Source organism: Stenella coeruleoalba (assembly GCF_951394435.1).
Source record: "Stenella coeruleoalba genome assembly, chromosome: 3".
Classification (NCBI taxonomy): Eukaryota; Metazoa; Chordata; class Mammalia; order Artiodactyla; family Delphinidae; genus Stenella; species Stenella coeruleoalba.
Genome location: NC_137148.1, coordinates 111,222,124 through 111,242,705, shown reverse-complemented (window position 1 = coordinate 111,242,705; position 20,582 = coordinate 111,222,124). Strand labels below are relative to the sequence as shown.

At 41.7% G+C, this 20,582-nt stretch overlaps 1 protein-coding gene across 1 annotated transcript; it reads left to right on the top strand.

Moving 5' to 3' along the window:
• Positions 1-1,658: 1,658 nt before the first annotated feature.
• SKP1 (S-phase kinase associated protein 1) lies at positions 1,659-17,747 on the top strand. The gene is made up of 6 exons (XM_079916651.1): positions 1,659-1,806; positions 4,540-4,636; positions 10,798-10,871; positions 14,258-14,401; positions 16,672-16,812; positions 17,457-17,747. Exons 2-6 carry the CDS (start codon positions 4,540-4,542, stop codon positions 17,490-17,492), a joined length of 492 nt encoding a protein of 163 aa, XP_079772777.1. The 5' UTR covers positions 1,659-1,806; the 3' UTR covers positions 17,493-17,747.
• Positions 17,748-20,582: the final 2,835 nt, after the last annotated feature.

The window sequence follows — 20,582 nt, the reverse complement described above, 5'->3', positions numbered from 1 at the left end:
CCCCTGAGGCCAAAAATTACTTGTGTATCTTTCCTGAGATAATCTATGCGTACAATAGCTGCATGAGTAAATAAAATGTGCTTTTTGAAAACAAGAAGCTCTTGGTGACTCTAATATTGGGGGATCACAGACGTGTGGAAAAACATACACCTAGTTTATGCCAGGCCCCGTGCTAGACCCTCAGGCTAGATGTGCGATGTGGCACTGCTTACGATGCTCAGCAAGACTTTACAAGGTGCCACCTTGTATGCCACAGGCTGGGGAGCAAAGGGGCTCCAGTGGGTCTTGAGGAGGAGACCTGAAGCTTGAGCTGCTGAGGGCAGGGCGGTGTTGTGAGACCAAGTCTGAGAGCTGTAGGTCCTTTCATCTTCCTGTCATCAGCTGTGGCACCTGGCAGACACTGGATACCACAGCTAGTAGACAAAGACCTGGTAACCCAAGGAGCTGCTTGGCCTCCCTGCCCAGTCCCTTCCCAGAAGAGCTGTAGGCCTCTGATTTCTTTAGGGGGCCCTCTGTGGAAGTGTCTTTTGTTTCTTTGGCGTCAGGAATACCATCACGTGCCTGTTGGTTAGCTGAGCCTGGCGCCTTCGTCTCCTAGGGAGGGGTGGCGATGTTCCCTAAGCAGAGCAGGGTAGAGCTGGTCAGTCTCTGACTGGAGAGGATGGGGCGGGGGAGGGCGGGGTCGGAATTTTCAGACTAACCCCTTTCCCTTAATGGTTGGCTTCATCCTAGGGAGACTATCACACAGCCCTCAGGAAGCATCCCATACAAGAGTTCTGTGCAGGCTGGATCCTGGCTGCCTGGTTCGCTGCAGGATCTCGCCCGGTGGCTCTTCACCGCCCCGCTCCCCTCCACGCCCCCACCCCACTTCTGCTGAATGAATGGATATTCACTGGCAGAGAGAGGCCTCCTCTATACACTTGGGGTTTCTCTGCAACAATTGTTACTTTGGACTGGAGGCCTCTTCAGAAGTCAACGATAGGCAATAGGGGTTAAGAGGATCAAAAAATCCTTGCTCTGCCACTGAACCGTTCTGAACCTGTTCCCTTACAAATAAAAAAGGGTAACGATACTTCACCGCACGGATTATTGTGGAGAGTGAGCTAACTCCTATTAGGTTCAGGGGAGGATACTGAGACCCTGAGCAGAATCTCACAGCGCTGACTGGAAAGGCCAACTCCCATTCTTTCTCGGAGTCCCAGTTTCCCCGTCCTGAAAGGGAGCCGTAGCCCCTCCCAAACACCATCCTCAACACACACGCGGGAGAACACCTCTCTCTCCCTCCCCCCTCCCCCTCCCTCCCCTTCCCTCCCCCTCCCTCCCCCTTCCTCCCCCTTCCTCCCCCTTCCTCCTCCTCCTCCTGCGCTCGCGGCTTCCAGGCTTTTCAGGTCTGGGGTCTTTAGTTCAGCTTAGGACAGCCCCCGCCTGAAGGACCCTCGCAGGCCGTGAAGTACCACAGCCAGTCCTCCGTTCCCGCTTTGAGGAGACCGAGCCTAGCTTTCGAGGGAGGGGGTGAAGATCAAGGCCCGCCGCGCCTCGCCTCGCCTCGCCCCGCCCTGCCGCGTCTCCGCCTGGCCCGCCCGGCCTGCCTCCGCCTGTCGTCAGGCGATCTCGGCGGCCAGCCCCGCCGGCTCTGTGACGTGACGGGCGCAAGGGTCCTCGGCGCCTGCGCCCGCTCATATATAGGTAGACGCCGCGCCGCTCCGCAGTGTTGGCCTTGTTCTCCGCTTTTCTGTGTTTTTTTTTTGCAGACGCCGCCCTGCTCTCCTCAGCCTCTGGCCCGCCATCCCCTTGAATCCTAACACTGTGAGTAGCCGCCGACGGAGCTGGGAGGGGCGGTGGCGCCGCGGGTTGCGAGCTGGTGGCAGCACCGCTGGTGCTTTGGCCCTGCTGGAGGCGGGAGGCACCTGGGCCTGGCCTTCCCTCAGCCTCTTTGGAACCCGTTGTCGGCCTTGTTCTCCCACCCCGCCCCTCGACTCGGCGAGGCCTCCTCTAGCCTCGCGTCTTCACGGCGCCCCGTGGGTGCCCGGGCGGGCGGGCGGGAGGGAGAAGGTGCGAGCCGAACCCGAGATTAGGCCTTCTCTTCACGGGGCGACCGTCAGCCGTGGCGGAGCTCGACTGAGGGCCCAGGCTGGGGCCGGGGGCCTCGCTCGGCGTTGAGGCTGCCAGCCACTGGCACCCAGGGCGAGGGTGGCGGCGGGGCTTTTAATGGAGTTCCCGGGGCTGTCGTGAGCGTGGGCGTGTGTCCGTGTTTGTTGTTTTGGTGTCCGGAGGAAGCGTGGCGGTGGTAGTCCGGGAGCGCAGGATTCTTGGCACCCATGCTTTTCTCGCCCCTGTATCTAGCGTCGCTAGTCACCGGTCCTGGCTGACTGTGCTGGGTCCGAATCTTGGCAGAGAGCCGCCTGCTCCTTCGGAATATTTCTCTCCCATTACTTTGCCACAGCCTGGGCTTGCTGAAACCATTGTTGTAATAGCAGATGCCATCGTCATAGTGGTGTGGCTTTTAGGTGCTCTAAGTCCTAACTCGAGGTGCCTGGTTTTTGAAGGGGTAGGACGTTCACCTGCTTCGGTTTACTTTTTAATGGAGACTTCAGGTTTAGGTTTTGGGTCATGATTTTTTTCATCAGAGCGTTACAGTAGAATGTTTCTGTGTCATAGAGCAACGCAGATTTCACTCTACCCTCTAAAAAGAGGTGTCAGAATTTCGGGTCACTTAAAACAGGTTTTTTCCTTTATGGTGTTGATAGAACCCACTCAGAGTGATTTACAAGTACTGGAGTATAAGGAATTGAAGGAATGGTCTTGAAAGCATGTCAAACAAAATTTCGCCCATCATTATACGAAAAATTTGCTCTGAATTCCAGCTGTATAACACTAAAAAAGTTGTCTTTGAGTACCAAGTTTAGCGTTACAAAGTGCATCGAATTACAGATTAACCGATGGTTTCTCTGCTATTTATTAAGATCTCAGCTCCCGTAGGAGTAACCTAATAGACGAATTTGACTATGACTAAGCAGATTTGCTGTTTATCAAAAGTTATTTGAAATATGAAATGTTCGTCTTGCTTAAAAGTAATTTTATCAACTGTGTTGCCAGACTCTTGATTCTATAATGTTCGCTCCAGTACTGTGGAACATAAAAAGATCATAGAATGTTTCGTAATTAAAAATTGAGCTCACGTTAAAATATTTCTTTTGGGGATACCTTTTGTTATTGCCTTGTCACAGAGAAGGTTCTCTGCTCTGGGTCTTTCTCCATGGAGCAGGACAACTGCATTATTGGCAAGTACTGAGCAACACGGAAAAGCAGACATATTTGTGAACTGTAAAATGAAATCTGATTCTCTCCACCCATAGATGGGTGAGAGCTGGATATTTAAATGGCTGCTTTTAAAACAGCTTTACCTTTTTGCTTCCTTGCCTTAACAACTTGTTGTTTGGGAAATGGAGACAGTTGTCTGGGGAAAGCAGAATGAATATTTTAGCTGATTTAATGGGTCTTAAGTCTTGGGACCTAAAAAGGTTCGATCAGTGTTTTAAATGCCAAATTCTATGTTTTTAAGTTATAACGACATCGCAGGATTATGATGGACCTTTAAAAAATCTATACTTGAAATTTAAAGAGGTTTTGAATTTTTACAGTCAGGTATTGTTGCCGTTCCCCCCTCCCCTGCGCCACTCCCCCAAGAATCTGAATATGGTAAGAAATTGCTGGCTTAGAAGCTTAGAACTTTTAATTTTAAAGAGGTGTTTTTTTGTTTTGGTTTTTTTGCCAAAACTCAAGTCTTTTGAAGTTAATTGCTTAATTAACTTTTATGTAAGAGGTGTCTTTTTCCTAATGACTCATAATTAATCTGAGTTAATAAATACATTTTTGGCGCAAGTAATAGGTTTTTACTATGAGGACTTTGGCAGGAGATCTCAAACTTGGACACCTGGACAGTCAGTAATGAAAGGTAAAAAGGACTCTGAAATTTACTAGGTTTACAACATGTGTTTATCCTTAAAATATTTTATTCTTTTGTGTATGGTCTTGCATTGATCCAAACATAAATAAGTATATCCTGATCTACTCTTTGGATTTGAACTCATTTTTCACTGGTAAGTCTCACTGTGGGAAAATTACTATCTTATCTGGGTAGCTTTGTTTATTTTGGACTCACCTCCCTCAGGTTTGCAGGTGGAGTAGTCAGTGTTCAGTGAGAGCAGAAAGGTGGGCAAAGAATAAGTCCATTTTAGATACATTTTGCATCAAAAATATAAAGTGTTAATTCTAAAACTTACACTAGTAATGAATTCAGTAGGGCAGGCTTTAAAAGCTTCTGTTCCTAGGAGTTATACTTTCACAAAATTTTTATAGAAACACTTGTGTGCTAGCATGTGAATAATCACTTAGTGTTTTATAGGGTTATATACTATAGGTCCTTAGGGTTTTACGGTCAATAAGTTAGAAGGTGTCTAACAGACTGTAGTTTGAAATGTAGTTTGTATAGAAGTAATATCTCTTAAATTTCAAATTCAATATAATACCTTTTTTTAGATGCCTTCAATTAAGTTGCAGAGTTCTGATGGAGAGATATTTGAAGTTGATGTTGAAATTGCGAAACAATCTGTGACTATTAAGACCATGTTGGAAGGTAAGTTTATTAGAAAACGTGGGTCAGAGGAAAGGGAAAGAAATGAGTAGCTTGATATAACCTGTGAACATCAAATCTACAGAAGTAACAGTGTCAGAAAACTCTCAGGGGTATGAAGGGGTAAAGTTTACTTTTTTTTTTAAAGTATTAACTGCATTGTTTTTGGTACAGGTCAGTTTTTTCTGCATTTTCTGAATTACTGAGTTTTTTCCCTTATTAGGTAGATAATACCATAAGCTAATACTGAAATGACTTCCAAACCTCAGACAATGGCCCATTTCTCTTTCAAGTAAATTTGCGTTCGTAATTTCTAATGACAAAAAGTAAAGCCTTTGGAAAAGAGATACCTTATATATGGTAGCTAAATAGAACACCTTGTTTCAACAGCCGGAGTAAGCTGAGTAGATTGTAAACTGAGTAGATGTCTGTTTCTTTCTTTTTTTTTTTTTAACCAAGTCTTCCCTTTGTCTGTTTTGTCATTCCTCTGAAACTGCTGCAAAGCATGTATGCAGTGCATCAAAGAAGGAAGGCAAGAAAACAGGTCCTGAAACGTTTTGAAACTTTTACTAGTTAACATGGATCTCTCTCTTCTTTTTTTTAAATTAATTAATTACTTTTTGGCTCAGTTGGGTCTTCGTTACTGCGCGCGGGCTTTCTCTAGTTGCGGCGAGTGGGGGCTACTTTTCCTTGTGGTGCGCGGGCTTCTCATTGCGGTGGCTTCTCTTGTTGCAGAGCACAGACTCTCAGCGCACAGGCTTCAGAAGTTGTGGCTCGTGGGCTCTAGAGCGCAGGCTCAGTGGTTGTGGCGCACGGGCTTAGTTGCTCCGCGGCATGTGGGATCTTTCTGGACCAGGGCTCAAACCCACGTCCCCTGCGTTGGCAGGTGGATTCTTAACCACTGCACCACCAGGGAAGCCCTGGATCTCTAATTAGTATTATCAGTGGGTTGTTAGACATTAACAGTATATGGAGACTTACAAATCAGTTTCTAGAATTGGTGGGAAAAAAACAGTAGTAATAAGAATGTTCTTCAGTACATTTGTCTCCATATCTGCAGGGGATTGGTTCCAGGACCCCCTATGGATACCAAAATCCATGGATACTCAAATAACATAAAATGGGGTGGTATTTGCATATAACCTACATACATTCTCCCTTATACTTTAAATTATCTCTAGATTTTTATACCTAATAACACCATAAATGCTATGTAAATTCAAATTTTAGCTTTTTGGAACTTTCTGGAATTTAAAAATTTTTATTTTTTAATACTTTCTATCCACGGTTTGAATCCAAGGATGTGGGACCTGCAGATACGGAGGGCTGAGTGCATTCAAATATCAAAAGTTTTTGTTTATCTGTAGCTTATAGATATTTAATTAAAGAGTGGTATGCCAAGCATTAGCAGGAGATATAGTAGTCAGTGTTCAGTGAGAGCAGAAAGGCAGGCAAAGAATAAGTCCTGGTGCCGGTGAAAAGAAGGTAAGTGAGAAGTGGTCTTTGCTCTTGAAGGATTTATAAACTAGGCAGGGAGATAGACACCAAACAAGGCTAATGGTCACATGGTATAATTAGTGCATTAATAAAATTGTGCCGGGGCTTCCCTGGTGGCGCAGTGGTTGAGAATCTGCCTGCTAATGCAGGGTACACAGGTTCGAGCCCCGGTCTGGGAAGATCCCACATGCCGCGGAGCAACTAGGCCCGTGAGCCACAACTACTGAGCCTGTGCATCTGGAGCCTGTGCTACACAACGAGAGGCCACGATAGTGAGAGGCCCGCGCACCGCGATGAAGAGTGGCCCCCACTTGCCAGAACTAGAGAATGCCCTCACACAGAAACGAAGACCCAACACAGCAAAAATAAATTAATTAATAAACTCCTACCAACATCTAAAAAAAAAAAAAAAAAATAAAATAAAATTGTGCCGAGTGGTGCTATGGGAACTTGTTGGCTGATGTTATTCTTTAGGCTTGTGGAGAGTGCAGTGTGTAGTACTAGTGAGGTGATATTTCAAATCTAGTGAAATTAAGATGTTTTGGGAGATCATTCTGAGGTAAAGTAGACAGGATGTGTTTAAAAGAAATTGAGGTTTTTAATTGGGGTTGTGATTGTGATACTTGTAGTTGATAGAGCTGAGCAACAAGTTTGAGGGGAATGGAAAGAAAATGACTTTGAGCTTGAACATGTTGTGTATGTTAGAGATTCTCTCAAAAGATCTTTGTAATAAGCTACTAGTCAGTTGAGTATGTGGATCTTGGTCCCTGAGTTGTAGGCTGCTGGGGATAGACTGACTTTGTATGGTGGGTTATAGGAGTGTGTATATATATATATATATATATATATATATATATATATATAAATGGAAGTAAATGAGCTTGGCAGGTGGCCATGTTGGGGCAGGATGGGCTGTTACGAGTGAAGTCAGAAGTAGAGAATATGTGGAGTAGGAAGCCAAGGGAAAAGGGAGGCATTTTGAAGTGACCAGAGTGATTATCAGATTCATATACTGCAGACTGGTCACTTAGGATTTCAGGGATAATAAGTTAGAAGACTTCTAACAGCAAGTATTAGGTGTGGTAGAGGCAGAAGCTGAGCTGCAGGTTTGTCTTCTGTTTTCTAATAGAAAATAAAAGCTGAACATATTCTTTTCGGTTTTCTTTTTAGTTATTTTCCTGGTTTCTAATAGAAAATAAAAGCTGAACATAAAGTTGTTTTGGGTAATTGACACCAGTTATGTGGCACTTACAGTCCTGCACCCTGGTGACTTACATAGATTACTTTTATTAAGTTGTAAACCCCTTGGTACAACCCACAGTCACTGTTCATCAAGTACGTGTTGAATGAAGAACTATAGTATGGTCACTGATAAAAGAGTGTGAAAGTTATCCAGGTGTCCCTAAAGGCAGGTGAGTAAGGCTTTATCTAGAAGATGTAGAAACTGATAACAAAATTGCTGCCTGAATACTTGCTTTATTTCATCTTAGTTGGTGCCTGGCACACTAATCTCTCCTGTGCTGCTTCAAAGAAGCATTTGCCAGTGTAGGAACATAGGGCTGCTTGAAGGTTTTCTGCCAACTTTGATCACTGAAGCAAGTGGATGATAGATAGCAACAATTAAAATGCTTCTTTCCTTTCATAGCTTTGGGCATCAGAGGTGAATGGCTTTATCTTAAGTACCAGTGGTTTATATAGAATTCTAGCCTCTTGAAGACTGGAATGTATTGAAATAAAATCTTCTAATCAGTGGACAATCAGAAGTGAAAATCTTGGCATGTGTACACATGGATTGACTCATTTCTTCAGGTCCAGGTTGTGGTATCAGGATACAAGTGTCTTTCAGAAGTCCTTGAAACTAAATAGCTTAAAGGAATGACTGTTGGTACTTGTGCATTTAGTCTAAAAGCAAAAACCATTTCAAATCCTCGGTTTAAATGCTGGAGAAGTGATCCTTTACAACTGTAAGGCCCTTATTTTTAATGTGACTTAAGCCTTCTTCCAAATAACATTTGTATCTAAACAAGCTGGTCTTCTGTATTTCATTTCCTCTAATCTGTTCATTTCCCCAAACATATGTATTTTCCATAGTATAACTTCTTTTTCTGCCCTCTGAGTTAAAAGTACTTCATACTAGTTCAAGAAAAGCATAAGTGGCTTGATCCAAATTGAAATATTGTCATTTTATAGTTTTACTCTCAGCAAAGATGGGATCAGGTAAAGGCATTGGTGGGGAGGAATAGAGGGGAGATGAGTGAATGTACCCATACAGGAAAATAGAATACTTTTTGAATATACTCTCATCTTTACCACTTCACTGGAGAAGCTTGTTAAACTCATTGATCTCCATGTTGTCAAGTGCATTGTTTCATTTCTCATCTAGACTTACTGATAGCCTTTGACAGTAGATCAGTCCCTTCTACATTTGGCTTTCAGGATACTTAATACTTAGCTCACTGACAACCTGTCTCCCCATCTTTAAAGCCTTCTCCCCATCTTTAAAGCCTTCAGTTCCCGGGAGTTTGCTTAATCATTGTACCTCTTCACTGTATCAATACTCAGTCAGTCCCTCAGCTAGAATCATAGTGTTATAAATCATTTATACATGATTTCCCAAACTTACCTACAGTTCTAATCTCTTCTTTTGATTTTTAGACTTGCATATTTAACTTCTTGGTCAACCATTGAATATCTAATAGATATCTCAAACTTATTAAACTAGAATTGTTTTCTTTTTTAAATTTATTTTTGGCTGCGTTGGGTCTTCGTTGCTGCGTGCGAGCTTTCTCTAGTTGCAGCGAGCGGGGGCTACTCTTCTTTGTGGTGCACAGGCTTCTCATTGCAGTGGCTTCTCGTTGCAGAGCACGGGCTCTAGGTGCGTGGGCTTCAGTAGTTGGGGCGCGCGGGCTCAGTAGTTGTGGTGCATGGGCTTAGTTGCTCCACGGCATGTGGAATCTTCCTGGACCAGGGCTTGAACCTGTGTTCCCTGCACTGGCAGGTGGATTCTTAACCACTGTGCCACTAAGGAAGTCCCCAAACTAGAATTCTTGATTCCCTGCCCTCTAAAACAAGTTCTCTGTCAACTTTCCCCATATCAATTAGTGGCAACTCCAATGGCAGCTCCATCCGTCTGGTTCCTCATGTTATAAGCCTTAGCCGTTGCTAACTCCTTTCACATTCTGCTTTCCATCTGTTGGCAAATCCTGTTGCCTCTCACTTCAAAATGCATACAGAATTGGACTATTTCTTCTTCCATAGCTATATACCTTGTACAAGCCACTTGTACTTGCCTGGGTCATTGCTAGCCTCATAATTGGTTTCTCTCTTTCCCCTCCTGCTTTACCAATATAGTAGCCAAATTGCAGAAGGCCCTATTAGGGCCCTGTCTTCTCCTTTCAACCTGGCTAACTCTGCTCTTGTAACACTAGATTCCTTAGTGTTTTTAGGACACTATCAGAAGGCCTTTGCATTTGTCATTTCCTCTGCTTAGGTGTTCTCTCCTTTAGAATTTTAATTAAAATGTCATCTTCTCTGTGAGGCATCCTGAGCAACTCTATCTAAAGTTGCAACAGTTCCTCCCATCCTCCTGTATTCATTGCTGATTCTTCCCTGCCTAGCACAGCTATATATTAGGGACTCAAATGTATGCCTCAGCACTTAACCATGTCAATGTAACTGGTGCTGTGCTACAACCAGTATAGCAATGCAGTACTTTTGACCCCTGATCTTGGTACTTCTGTTACATAAGTGTCTTTGGCAGCTCTTTTTTAGTCCTGTAGAAACTGAAGGATGGACCCATTTGGTTTGAAAAATACTCTTATTTAGAATCTTTAAGTAACATGCGGATTTTAAGTTTTCTCTTTGGAGCTCAGCAACCACTTTGATAGTCTAAAAGTTAGGACTTTTTATTAGAGAAACCTATATATTCAAAATTATAAGTAGTATGTATGTGATGAATAACACTAAAGGGTATATGTTGAAACTACGTCTCTCAACCCATGTTCTCATTAACTACCTTGGACATAATATTAACAATTCCTTGTATATCCTTTTGAAGATATTTTAAATATAAATATAAGTATATTCCCATTTTTATTCAGGTAACACTTATCTTTTATACTTGGCTTTTAAAAACTTTAATCTTGAAATCATACCAGTATGTATGGAGCTGCCTGCCTTGTTTTTTGTCAGTGGCTGCATGATCTGTTGTGTGTGTCTGTGTGTGTATATATACATTTTTGGGCTTCAAATTTTAATAGATTGAGATTCTGTTACTTCTGCAATACCTCACATTGTTTTATTTTCCTGAGTGCAGTCCATTTAGAGTTTGGTATAAAGAGTAAGGGTAAGCGTCTAGCTTTAATTTTTTCCCAGGTGGTTGCCCAGTTATCTCAATCCCACTTATTAAATCACTTTTCCTCCTAATTAAGAAAACTCTTTTTATATAATCCTGTATTTGTCTTCTCACACATTTTTATATAGTTTTGGGTGGTTCATGGAGCTGTTGCTAGGAACTGCCGGTTTTAAATACTTTCAAGAGAACTATTCTTAGTAAAGTACTTTTTATAGTCTTTCAGATAACATGTCTTACAAGTTACTTGTTTGAAACAGCCTGGTTGTTATAATGGGGCTAGAAAATAATGGCAACTCTCTTCTGGTTTACTTAGATTTGGGAATGGATGATGAAGGAGATGATGATCCAGTCCCCTTGCCAAATGTTAATGCAGCAATATTAAAAAAGGTAAGGTAGCAACTATACCCTTATATATATATATATATATATATATATATATATATATATATATATATGTATATATCCTTTTTCTCATTAACAATATCCTGGTGATATTTCTAATTGATATATAGATAGCTTCCTTAAAAACAAAACAAAACAAAAACAGTAACTATATAGTAAGATTATGACTAAGATATTTATTTTAGTTTAACCAGGCCCTGTGAATATTTAAGTTGTCTAGTCTTTTTCATTAACACATTTAAATTATTGAAATATAATGGTATGTGCTTAGCAAAAAGGGGAGTTTTTTTGTATTGCTTGTCTACTGAATGGTATGCCTCAAAAGGAGTTTGAGGGACTTCCCTGGTGGTCAGTGGTTAAGAATCCGCCTGCCAATGCAGGGGACACGGGTTCGAGCCCTGGTCCAGGAAGATCCCACATGCCACGGAGCAACTAAGCCCATGCACCACAACTACTGAGACTGTGCTCTAGAGCTCGCGAGCCACAACTACTGAGCTCACGCGCCTAGAGCCCGTGCTCCACAACAAGAGAAGCCACCATAATGAGAAGCCTGCGCACCACAACGAAGAGTAGCCCCTGCTCGCCGCAAGTAGAGAAAGCCCACACACAGCGACGAAGACCCAATGCAGCCAAAAATGAAAATAATGTAAAAAAAAGGAGTTTGAGAACAAGATATGTGCTTTTTTTGGTTTGTTTCTTTTTTTTTTAGTTGATCACCTTACCCTGTGTCTAAGCATAAACAGCCCTCTACATATTATTATTTTTTTGGCTGCACTGTGCGCGGCTTGCAGGGATCTTAGTTCCCCGACCAGGGATTGAACCTGGGCCCATGGCAGTGAAAGCACCGAGTCCTAACCATTGGACCACCTGGGAATTCCCCAGCCCTCTACATTGAATAGGATTTTAGTGTTTCAGAGCATATGGCTCCTTAATAGAGCCAGCTGTTTAACTGAATGCTCTTCTGAAGAAACAGCAGCCAGTTTCCACATTGTGGGGAAGACTGGCTAGGTTTAGAGATGGGAATGGTCGTTTCCAGTTGGCCCCTTCCTGAGGAATTTTCAGAGTCATTGACCATATGCAGTTGCATTTTATGCTTTCTCTTGACCCTGGCATGAGATACAGCTGCATTGCATATTTTTCCATATTCTTACCATGATTGGCTATTACCAGCCTTTTTAATATCCCTAGTCCGGGTAAAAAGCCCCTTGTAACCACTATTCTGTATTCTGTCTCTGTGACTTTGACTATACTGGGCTATCTTATAAAAAATGGGATCATAGGATATTCTTTTGTGTCTGGCTTATTTCGCTTAGCGTAATGTTTTCAAGGTTCATCCATTTTGTAGTCTTAATAGGCTTTTTATACGAGTTCTTTATGTAGTTTTTACCACTTTGCTTGTCTTAGGTCAATTCACAGCTTTATATTTTTATCTAGTTAGATCTCCTTTTTTTATTACTATTTTTTATTTATTTTTGGCTTCGTTGGGTCTTCGTTGCTGCACGCGGGCTTTCTCTAGTTGTGACGAGCAGGGGCTACTCTTCCTTGCGGTGCACGGGCTTCTCATTGCGGTGGCTTCTCTTGTTGCAGAGCACGGGCTCCAGGCAGGCAGGCTTCGGTAGTTGTGGCTCACGGGCTCAGTAGTTGTGGCTCGCGGGCTTCAGTAGGTGTGGCACACGGGCTCAGTAGTTGTGGCATGTGGGCTCTCTAGGTGTATGGGCTCAGTAGTTGTGGCACACCAGCTTAGTTGCTCCGCGGCATGTGGGATCTTCCTGGACCAGGGCTCTAGCCCATGTCCCGTGCATTGGCAGGCGGATTCTTAACCACTGCACCACCAGGGAAACCCTATATAGCCTTTTAAGACTTTTTAAATGCCATATGTTACTCATAGGTTTCTTTTTTTCTTTTTTTTTTTTTTGTGGTACGCGGGCCTCTCACTGTTGTGGCCTCTCCCGTTGCGGAGCACAGGCTCCAGACGCGCAGGCTCAGCAGCCATGGCTCACAGGCCAAGCCGCTCTGCGGCATGTGGGATCTTCCTGGACCAGGGCACAAACCCGTGTCCACCACATCGGCAGGCGGACTCTCAACCACTGCGCCACCAGGGAAGCCCTGGTTTCTTTCTTATACTACTGGAATACTACTTCTTTTTTTTTTTGCGGTACGCGGGCCTCTGATGTGGCTTCTCTGGTTGCGGAGCACAGGCTCCAGACGTGCAGGCCTAGTGACCATGGCTTACGGGCCTATCCATTCCGCGACATGTGGGATCTTCCCGGACCAGGGTACGAACCCGTGTCCCCTGCATCGGCAGGCGAACTCTCAACCACTGCACCACCAGGGAAGCCCTGGAATACTTCTTAAAAAGCTATTTAATTAAAGCCCTTTATGCTTGGCTTTTTCTTCTAGAAGTAGTTCTTTCCCTTTTTTGTACCCTTATAGTATGATTTCTCAGTTCTCCCATTTTCTCTCAGCATTGTTTATTCCCCCAACATTGTAATATTAAAAAAAAAAGTTAATCATACAGAAAAGTTAAATTATACAGCAAACACCCATTTTCCTACCACCTAGATTCTGTAACTTAACACTTTCAGTGTAGATTGTGGTCTATATGATGGTGCACAGTCTAGCTAATCAGCTTCTAGAAACTTTAATGTGTTCATTCCATTACTAAGGGAACTTTGGGCTTTGCCTGCATTGTTCTTATACTGGATAGTGTTGTGCATGTGTCTAGGGTGTTTAGAATTGCTTGGTGATAGTGTATGCACATATTCAGCTTCCCTAGGTACTCCTAGGTTACTTTTCAAAGGGATTATACCAGTTTACACTCTATAGTAGAAAAGTTCATGTTATCCTCACACTGTTGCCAATGATTAGTATCGACATCTTGATTTTTATTTATCTTTTGGGGGTACAGTCTAAAGTAGTATCTGTAGTGTTAATTTTGCATTTAATGAGGCTGAGTATTTCCTCCTTTTAGACTATTCATATTCAGATATATTTTGTAAATTGCCTGTTCATATCTTTAGCCCATTTCTGTGTAGAGATTGTTAAGATTTTATATTTTATAAGGTAATCCATTGCTGGCATGTACATGTTGCAGGTATTTCCCAGTCATTGTCCTGTCTGACTTAATGTGTTTTTTTGCACAGGAGCTTTATTAGTATGGTCAAGTATAGTAATCTGTCTTCATGGTTCGCTGTTATCTAAGATCTTCCATGAACTCTAGGGTTGTGCTTTTCAAGCTGGGCTACTAACTTTACTATTCAAGTTGACTTACAGTTAGTTCTTAGCCCCGTGTAGGAATAACCTTGCCCCAGCAGTGGAACGAAGTACCTTGTTATAAAATGCCATATAGGAGTGAACTTTTGTTGTTGTAGGTCATTCAGTGGTGCACCCACCACAAGGATGATCCTCCTCCTCCTGAGGATGATGAGAACAAAGAAAAGCGAACAGATGATATCCCTGTTTGGGATCAAGAATTCCTGAAAGTTGACCAAGGAACACTTTTTGAGCTTATACTGGTATGTTTTTAATGCATAGTATAAGATATTTCTAGTCCATACCTTTAGCACTTTTCATAGAGTTAAATTTGTTAAATTCATTGATACTGAATTTTAACTCTAAACTCTGCGATGCTATATTTAAATCCATGTATCAATAACCACGTTAAATGTAAACAGTCTATAAACACCACAATTAAAGGTTAGAGGTCATCACATTGGATAGAAAAGAGTTAGCTATTCTGTCTACAAAAAACTCACTTTAAATATAAAGACACAATTAGGTTTAAAGGGTGGAATAAGATAATATTATGCTAACAATAATAACCAAAAGAAAACTGGAGTGACTATATTAAAGTACATTTCAGAGTGAAGAATATTATCAGGATTAAAGAGGGTCATTGCATAATGATAAAGTGGTCTGTTCATTATTACGAGGACATAAGAATCCTAAATGTTTTTCTACCTAAAAGCAGAACTTCCAGAAAGTGAAACAAAAACCAATAGAACTCTAAAGGTTAAGTAGGCAAATCCACAATCATAGTTAGAGATTTCAAAACCTGTCTCTAAATAATTGATAAAACAAGTAGACAGAGAATCATAAGGATGTAGAAGACTAATGACAGAAAAATTCATATTCTTTTCAAGTGTATACTTCCAAGATAGACATGCTGTGGGCCTTAAAACAAGTCACAGGGGAACTTCCCTGGTGGTCCAGTGGTTAAGATTCCTGCGCTTCCATTGCAGGGGGTGTGGGTTCAATAACTGGTTGGGGAACTAAGATCCCACATGCTGCGTGGCACGGCCAAAACAAAACAAACAAAAAAGTCTCATTTGAAAGGATTCAGGTCACACAAAATATGTTTTCTAATCACAGTGGAATGAAATGAGAAATCAGTAACAGAAAGCTATCTGGAAAATCTGCAAATATTTGAAAACTAAGTAACACATTTCTTAGTAATCAAGAATGATTACTGAAGAATGAGTCAATGAAGAAATCACAAGAAAAGTTAGTATTTTAAACTGAATGGAAATGAAACACAACATACGAAAATCTGTGAGATTAAGCTAAAGTAGCATTTAGAGGGAAATTGATAGCCCTAAACACCTATATTAGAAAAGAAAGGGGCTTCCCTGGTGGCACAGTGGTTAAGAATCCGCCTGCCAATGCAGGGAACACGGGTTCGATCCCTGGTCCGGGAAGATCCCACATGCCGCAGAGCAACTAAGCCCATGCACCACAACTACTGAGCCTGTGCTCTGCAGCCCGTGAGCCACAACTACTGAGCACTCATGCCACAGCTACTGAAGCCCACGTGCCTAGAGCCTGTGCTTGGTAACAAGCCACCACAATGAGAAGCCCATGCACTGCAACGAAGAGTAGCTCCCACGTGCCGCAACTAGAGAAAGCCCACGTGTAGCAGCAAAGACCCAATGCAGCCAAAAATAAAATAAATAAATAAATATATTTTAAGAAAAAAGAAAAGTTTCAAATCAGCAGTCTAAGCTTTTTTTTTTTTTTTTTTGTGGCACGCGGGCCTCTCACTGCTGCGGCCTCTCCTGCCACGGAGCACGCGCGGGCCCAGCGGCCCCGGCCCATGGGCCCAGCCGCTGCCGTGGAATCCTCCCGGACCGGGGCACAAACCCACGTCCCCTGCATTGGCAGGCGGACTCCTAACCACTGCGCCACCAGGGAAGCCCAGCAGTCTAAGCTTTTACTTTAAGAAACTAATGAAAGATGAATTTCATCCCAAAGAAAGGGAGTAGTAAAGGTAAGAGCAGAAATCAGTAAAATAGAAAACAGGTAAACAATAGAGAAAATCAAAGAAACCAAAAGTTGAATCAGAAGGTCAGTAAAATGTAATGCTATAACTACTTACGGGATCTTAGTTGCCCGACCAGGGATTGAACCTGGGCCCTTGGCAGTGAGATCGTAGAGTCCTAACCACTGGACCACCAGGAAAATCACTGAATTCTTTAAATATTTTTGTTAAACACAAACTTGTGTTTGTGTGTGTGCACGCGTACACAACTGCCAGTAGTGGCCATTCTTTGACGTTTGAGGTAGTGTAGTTTGCTGAATGTAGCGCAAGGACTCAGTATTACAGAGGTATAACAAAGAATGGGACATACAATAATCTTTCACAGAAGAATTTGATTTATTTATTCATTTAATTTCTTAAAATTAACTAGTATTTTAAGCTAAGTTAGATATGGATTGTTAGTCACTGATTCTGGATTTAATTTAAAGCATCAACTATACTTTAATGAAAACAACAATTACTTTACAGGCAGCAAACTACTTAGACATCAAAGGTCTGCTTGATGTTACCTGCAAGACTGTTGCCAATATGATCAAGGGGAAAACTCCTGAGGAGATTCGAAAGACATTCAATATCAAAAATGATTTTACTGAAGAAGAGGAAGCCCAGGTAGGTGGCTAACAGCTTGTTCTTGATCAAATGCTTTTCAAGAGAGACTGAAACCCATAGCATGCTAGGAAAAGAGGTATTTATATCAAGGAGTCTTGACTTGACTTGAGGGAAAATAGGTACCTTCTGTATGCTAAAAATATTCTGGTCTGTCTCTTAGTCTAAGCACTTAGATGATACTGTTCTTTTATAAGCATAAGAACAATTAGTTTTCATCCAAAGGTGCTGTTTGATATTTGTTCCTTAGCAGTTACTAGTTTTGGCACCTGGGACCTTACATGTAAGCCATCAATATTTGACTTCAGAAGAGCAGGCCCTATGGATTATGTGCCAGGATACTTCAGAGCAACTTAGTGAATGGGGAAGAAATGAATAGATCAGAATGATTTTGTTGATGCAGGTTGTCTCTGGTGACTAAAGCTGTAATTGCCCATTGTCTTTGCTTTTCTTGATAATTTCAGCAGGGCACAATAAAAAACTGGGGAGGGAAAGAATGGTAACCTGGAAGCGTACTGTTAACTGGGTTTTTCCGGTTTTCCATCTATTTCCTTCTGACCCACCTCACAGGCTATTGATGAATCATTAGATAGTAGTCTTAGAAAAGACTACTTAAGGTACTTCCTTATATCTGTCTCTTCTTCTAGGTACGCAAAGAGAACCAGTGGTGTGAGGAGAAGTGAAATTTTGTGTCTGATGCTGTAACACTGTAAGGATTGTTCCAAATACTAGTTGCACTGCTTTGTTTATAATTGTTAATATTAGAAAAACAGTCCACAAATGCAGCAGCAAATCAGTTGTATTAGCAGAATGTTGTCCTCATTGCATGTGTAGTTTCAGTACAGATTCCAAACTTATGGCTCAGTTTCTTCTAGTATGATCAAAAGTTCTTTATTCTTTGCTCTGAATAAAATTAAACTGTGGGTTCTCTATAGAAAGTGGCATTTTGGGCTTTCCCTCTTTTTGTAAAGCAATTTATGCCTAGTTTATTGTCCAGTTAACTTTAGTTTAGTGACTTTTAAAAGTTGGCATTGTAAATAAAACAACTTGCAAAAAATTTTCTGAAATAGAATTAACAACGTATTATCTTTTATTCATGAGTTGGAAACTGGAAAAAGGCTAATTGAGGTAAATGTTATCAGAGTGGGGTTATCAGAATGTCTTCCAGCTTCCTGGAGTCCACTGGTATTGATTAACCTGTATGTAGCAGGGCTCCCTTAATTGGATCTGAGGACTTATTTTTGCATTTTTAATCCTCTCAGCTTTGAATATGTTGGCTAGAGGCTCATTTACCACTCAGTTTGTGGTTTGGGAGGAAACAGAATTAGACAGTTTGCTGGCTTTTCTATTAAAAGAGACACTTAACCCCATGTGGTGTGTCATCTTTTTATAATCAGTAATCCTATGTGGGGAAAACCATAAACACTACTTGCATGTAAAAAATAATTTAACCTTTAATGTTAAAATGTATGGCGTTACCCAGAAAGCATCAGTCACAAATGCAAGATACTTCCAATAAAAAGTAAGTTACGTAGTAGGTAGTAAATGGTTTGCTTTTTGTGTATTTAAATGTTTCTCTTCACTTAATATTAAAAGTTAAGTTTACGTATGGTTGTTCAGTTGGAAAAGACTTGCAGGCAGTTCATGTCCTAGCTCACTGGAGGCTGCGACATAACAATAAGGTTCTGGTAGACTCTGTTCTAATTGTCTTCTAATTTTTTTTCTTTCCTCCTTGTGTTCCCTTTTTACTTACTTTCCCAGTTAGAATTAACTATATTCACATGTAGTCTTAATGTGTTCTCTTCATGTTTACTGTGAGCTCTTCTGGCTCAGATTATTACTTGACAGTAGTTTGCTTTTACTTCAACTCTTATTTGTCCCAAATCTACCTTTATAATAAAGTTTCATGTGCTGTCTCACATAAATCCCCATTTGTTGTCTGTACCAGAGATAGCAAACTACAGCCTGTGTGTGGGTGAAATCTAGCCTACAACCTGTTTTTGCAGTCTGTGAGTTAAAAATGGTTTTTACATTTTTAAAGGATTGTTAAAAAATAGACACACAAAGAGTGTATTTGACCAAAAAGCCTAAAATATTTACTCTGGCTCTTCACAGAAAAAGATTGCAAACCCTTCGACTACTTCTGAATCCCTGATTCCCTTTACTCAGGAAGTAAGCTTGTTTTTCCATTTGTTCTGGTTTTAGTGGGGAAGGTAGCAGCATTCACTCCTAGCTGGAGTGTCTCTTTTCTGCTATTTCCCAATGGTCAACTCTTGCCAAAAGTTTAACTACCTCAAGTATATCCCTCGCAATATCATAACAAACAAATCTTTCCTAAAAGTTCAGGATTGTTAGCATATGCTCTATTTAGTTTGGAAAGGAAGTATCAGCTTATAGGAAGCGGGAGCCTATTATTATTAGCTGTTGATCTGTAACCCCCAAGAATTGTTACAATTATAGGACTAAATATCATCACTACCCATATTTAAAGGATACTGGGATCTTTCTGAATATGTAAGATTGAGTGGACAGACAATATAGTAGTTTAAAATTTTGTTCTCTTCTTGACTTTCTGTAGACCTTGGCCCTTGTCTTTAAACAAACAAAAATTCCTGATAATCTGAAACTCTCATGTTTAATAGAAATCTGACAGCTCATCCAAGAGAAAATAGGCAATTTGTGGACATTATATACCCAAATAAATCATAGGCATATTAAGAGGCCCTTCAAACTGGCTGTAACACTTTCCTACCCTTTTCCCTCTTCCCTGTTATATTCTATTTCTTTAATATGTCTACCAAGAGTTTTCCAGGTTCTCACCTTGTCCAAGGAAAGTGAGTGGCCCTTTCCCATTATCCATAATAGCAAACCTGTCTTCAAAGACACACTCTCTCCTGTCTGCCCTCTCATTTCCCAGTTATTCTGAGCTAATGCTGTAGCATGAAGTCAAACTGAGGCTGGAGTCCTGCCTCTGCCTCTTAGTGCCTACCTCGTCTTGGGTAAGTTGGAAATTGTAGCTACCTGCAGTGTGGTGCTCTTGGTGGTGAAGACTCCTCTGTGACAGTCCTTTGGCTTCTCAGCTTTTCATTGATTCTCTGGGTCACTTGTGATCGAAAGTAAACCAGCCGCCTTCTGAATGTTAGCTTATTACTTTCTCCCTAACATTGTCACGGATTAAGGATGTGTGCTCTCAGTTTCTAATAATTCTTAACCTCTTTCGAGGTGCTGTTATATTTTATTAGCTCACCTTCTACTTTTAATATACAAAGTAGGTATTGCTTTACAGTTTTTATATTTTTCCAAAGATTCACAGGCATCCCTTTAGGTTACAGATCCCTGAAGTGGCATTATAGCTGTGATTTATTCTACAACTGTTTGAACACATCAGCTGCTGGAATTGATCAAGCAAGATCTATATTGTAATTTGGTAGACTGCTAGGACTGCAGCTCTGTAACATGGTGCCATGGTAATTCTGAGCTTAGTCTGGAACTAGCTGGAGAAGGAGGAGAGTAGCAGTGAGTCGCTATAGGCACATGACTCAGGGCAGGCAGATACTCCAAACCACGTGATTTTTTTTTTTTTTTTCTGGCTGCGTTGGGTCTTCGTTGCATTGTGCGGGCTTTCTCTGGTTGCAGCTTGCGGGGGCTACTCCTTGTTGTGGTGCGTGGGCTTCTCCTTGTGGTGGCTTCTCTTGTTGCGGAGCATGGGCTCTAGGCACGCGGGCTTCAGTAGTTGTGGTGCGCGGGCTTAGTAGTTGTGGTGCATGGGCTTA

Bases quoted from the DNA above. Each gene is read 5' to 3' on its own strand.
- SKP1 (XM_079916651.1), top strand. From the start codon at position 4,540: ATGCCTTCAATTAAGTTGCAGAGTTCTGATGGAGAGATATTTGAAGTT. The intron at 4,637-10,797 runs GTAAGTTTATTA...TGGTTTACTTAG, and splicing joins TATTAAGACCATGTTGGAAG to ATTTGGGAATGGATGATGAA. The intron at 10,872-14,257 runs GTAAGGTAGCAA...TTGTTGTTGTAG, and splicing joins ATGCAGCAATATTAAAAAAG to GTCATTCAGTGGTGCACCCA.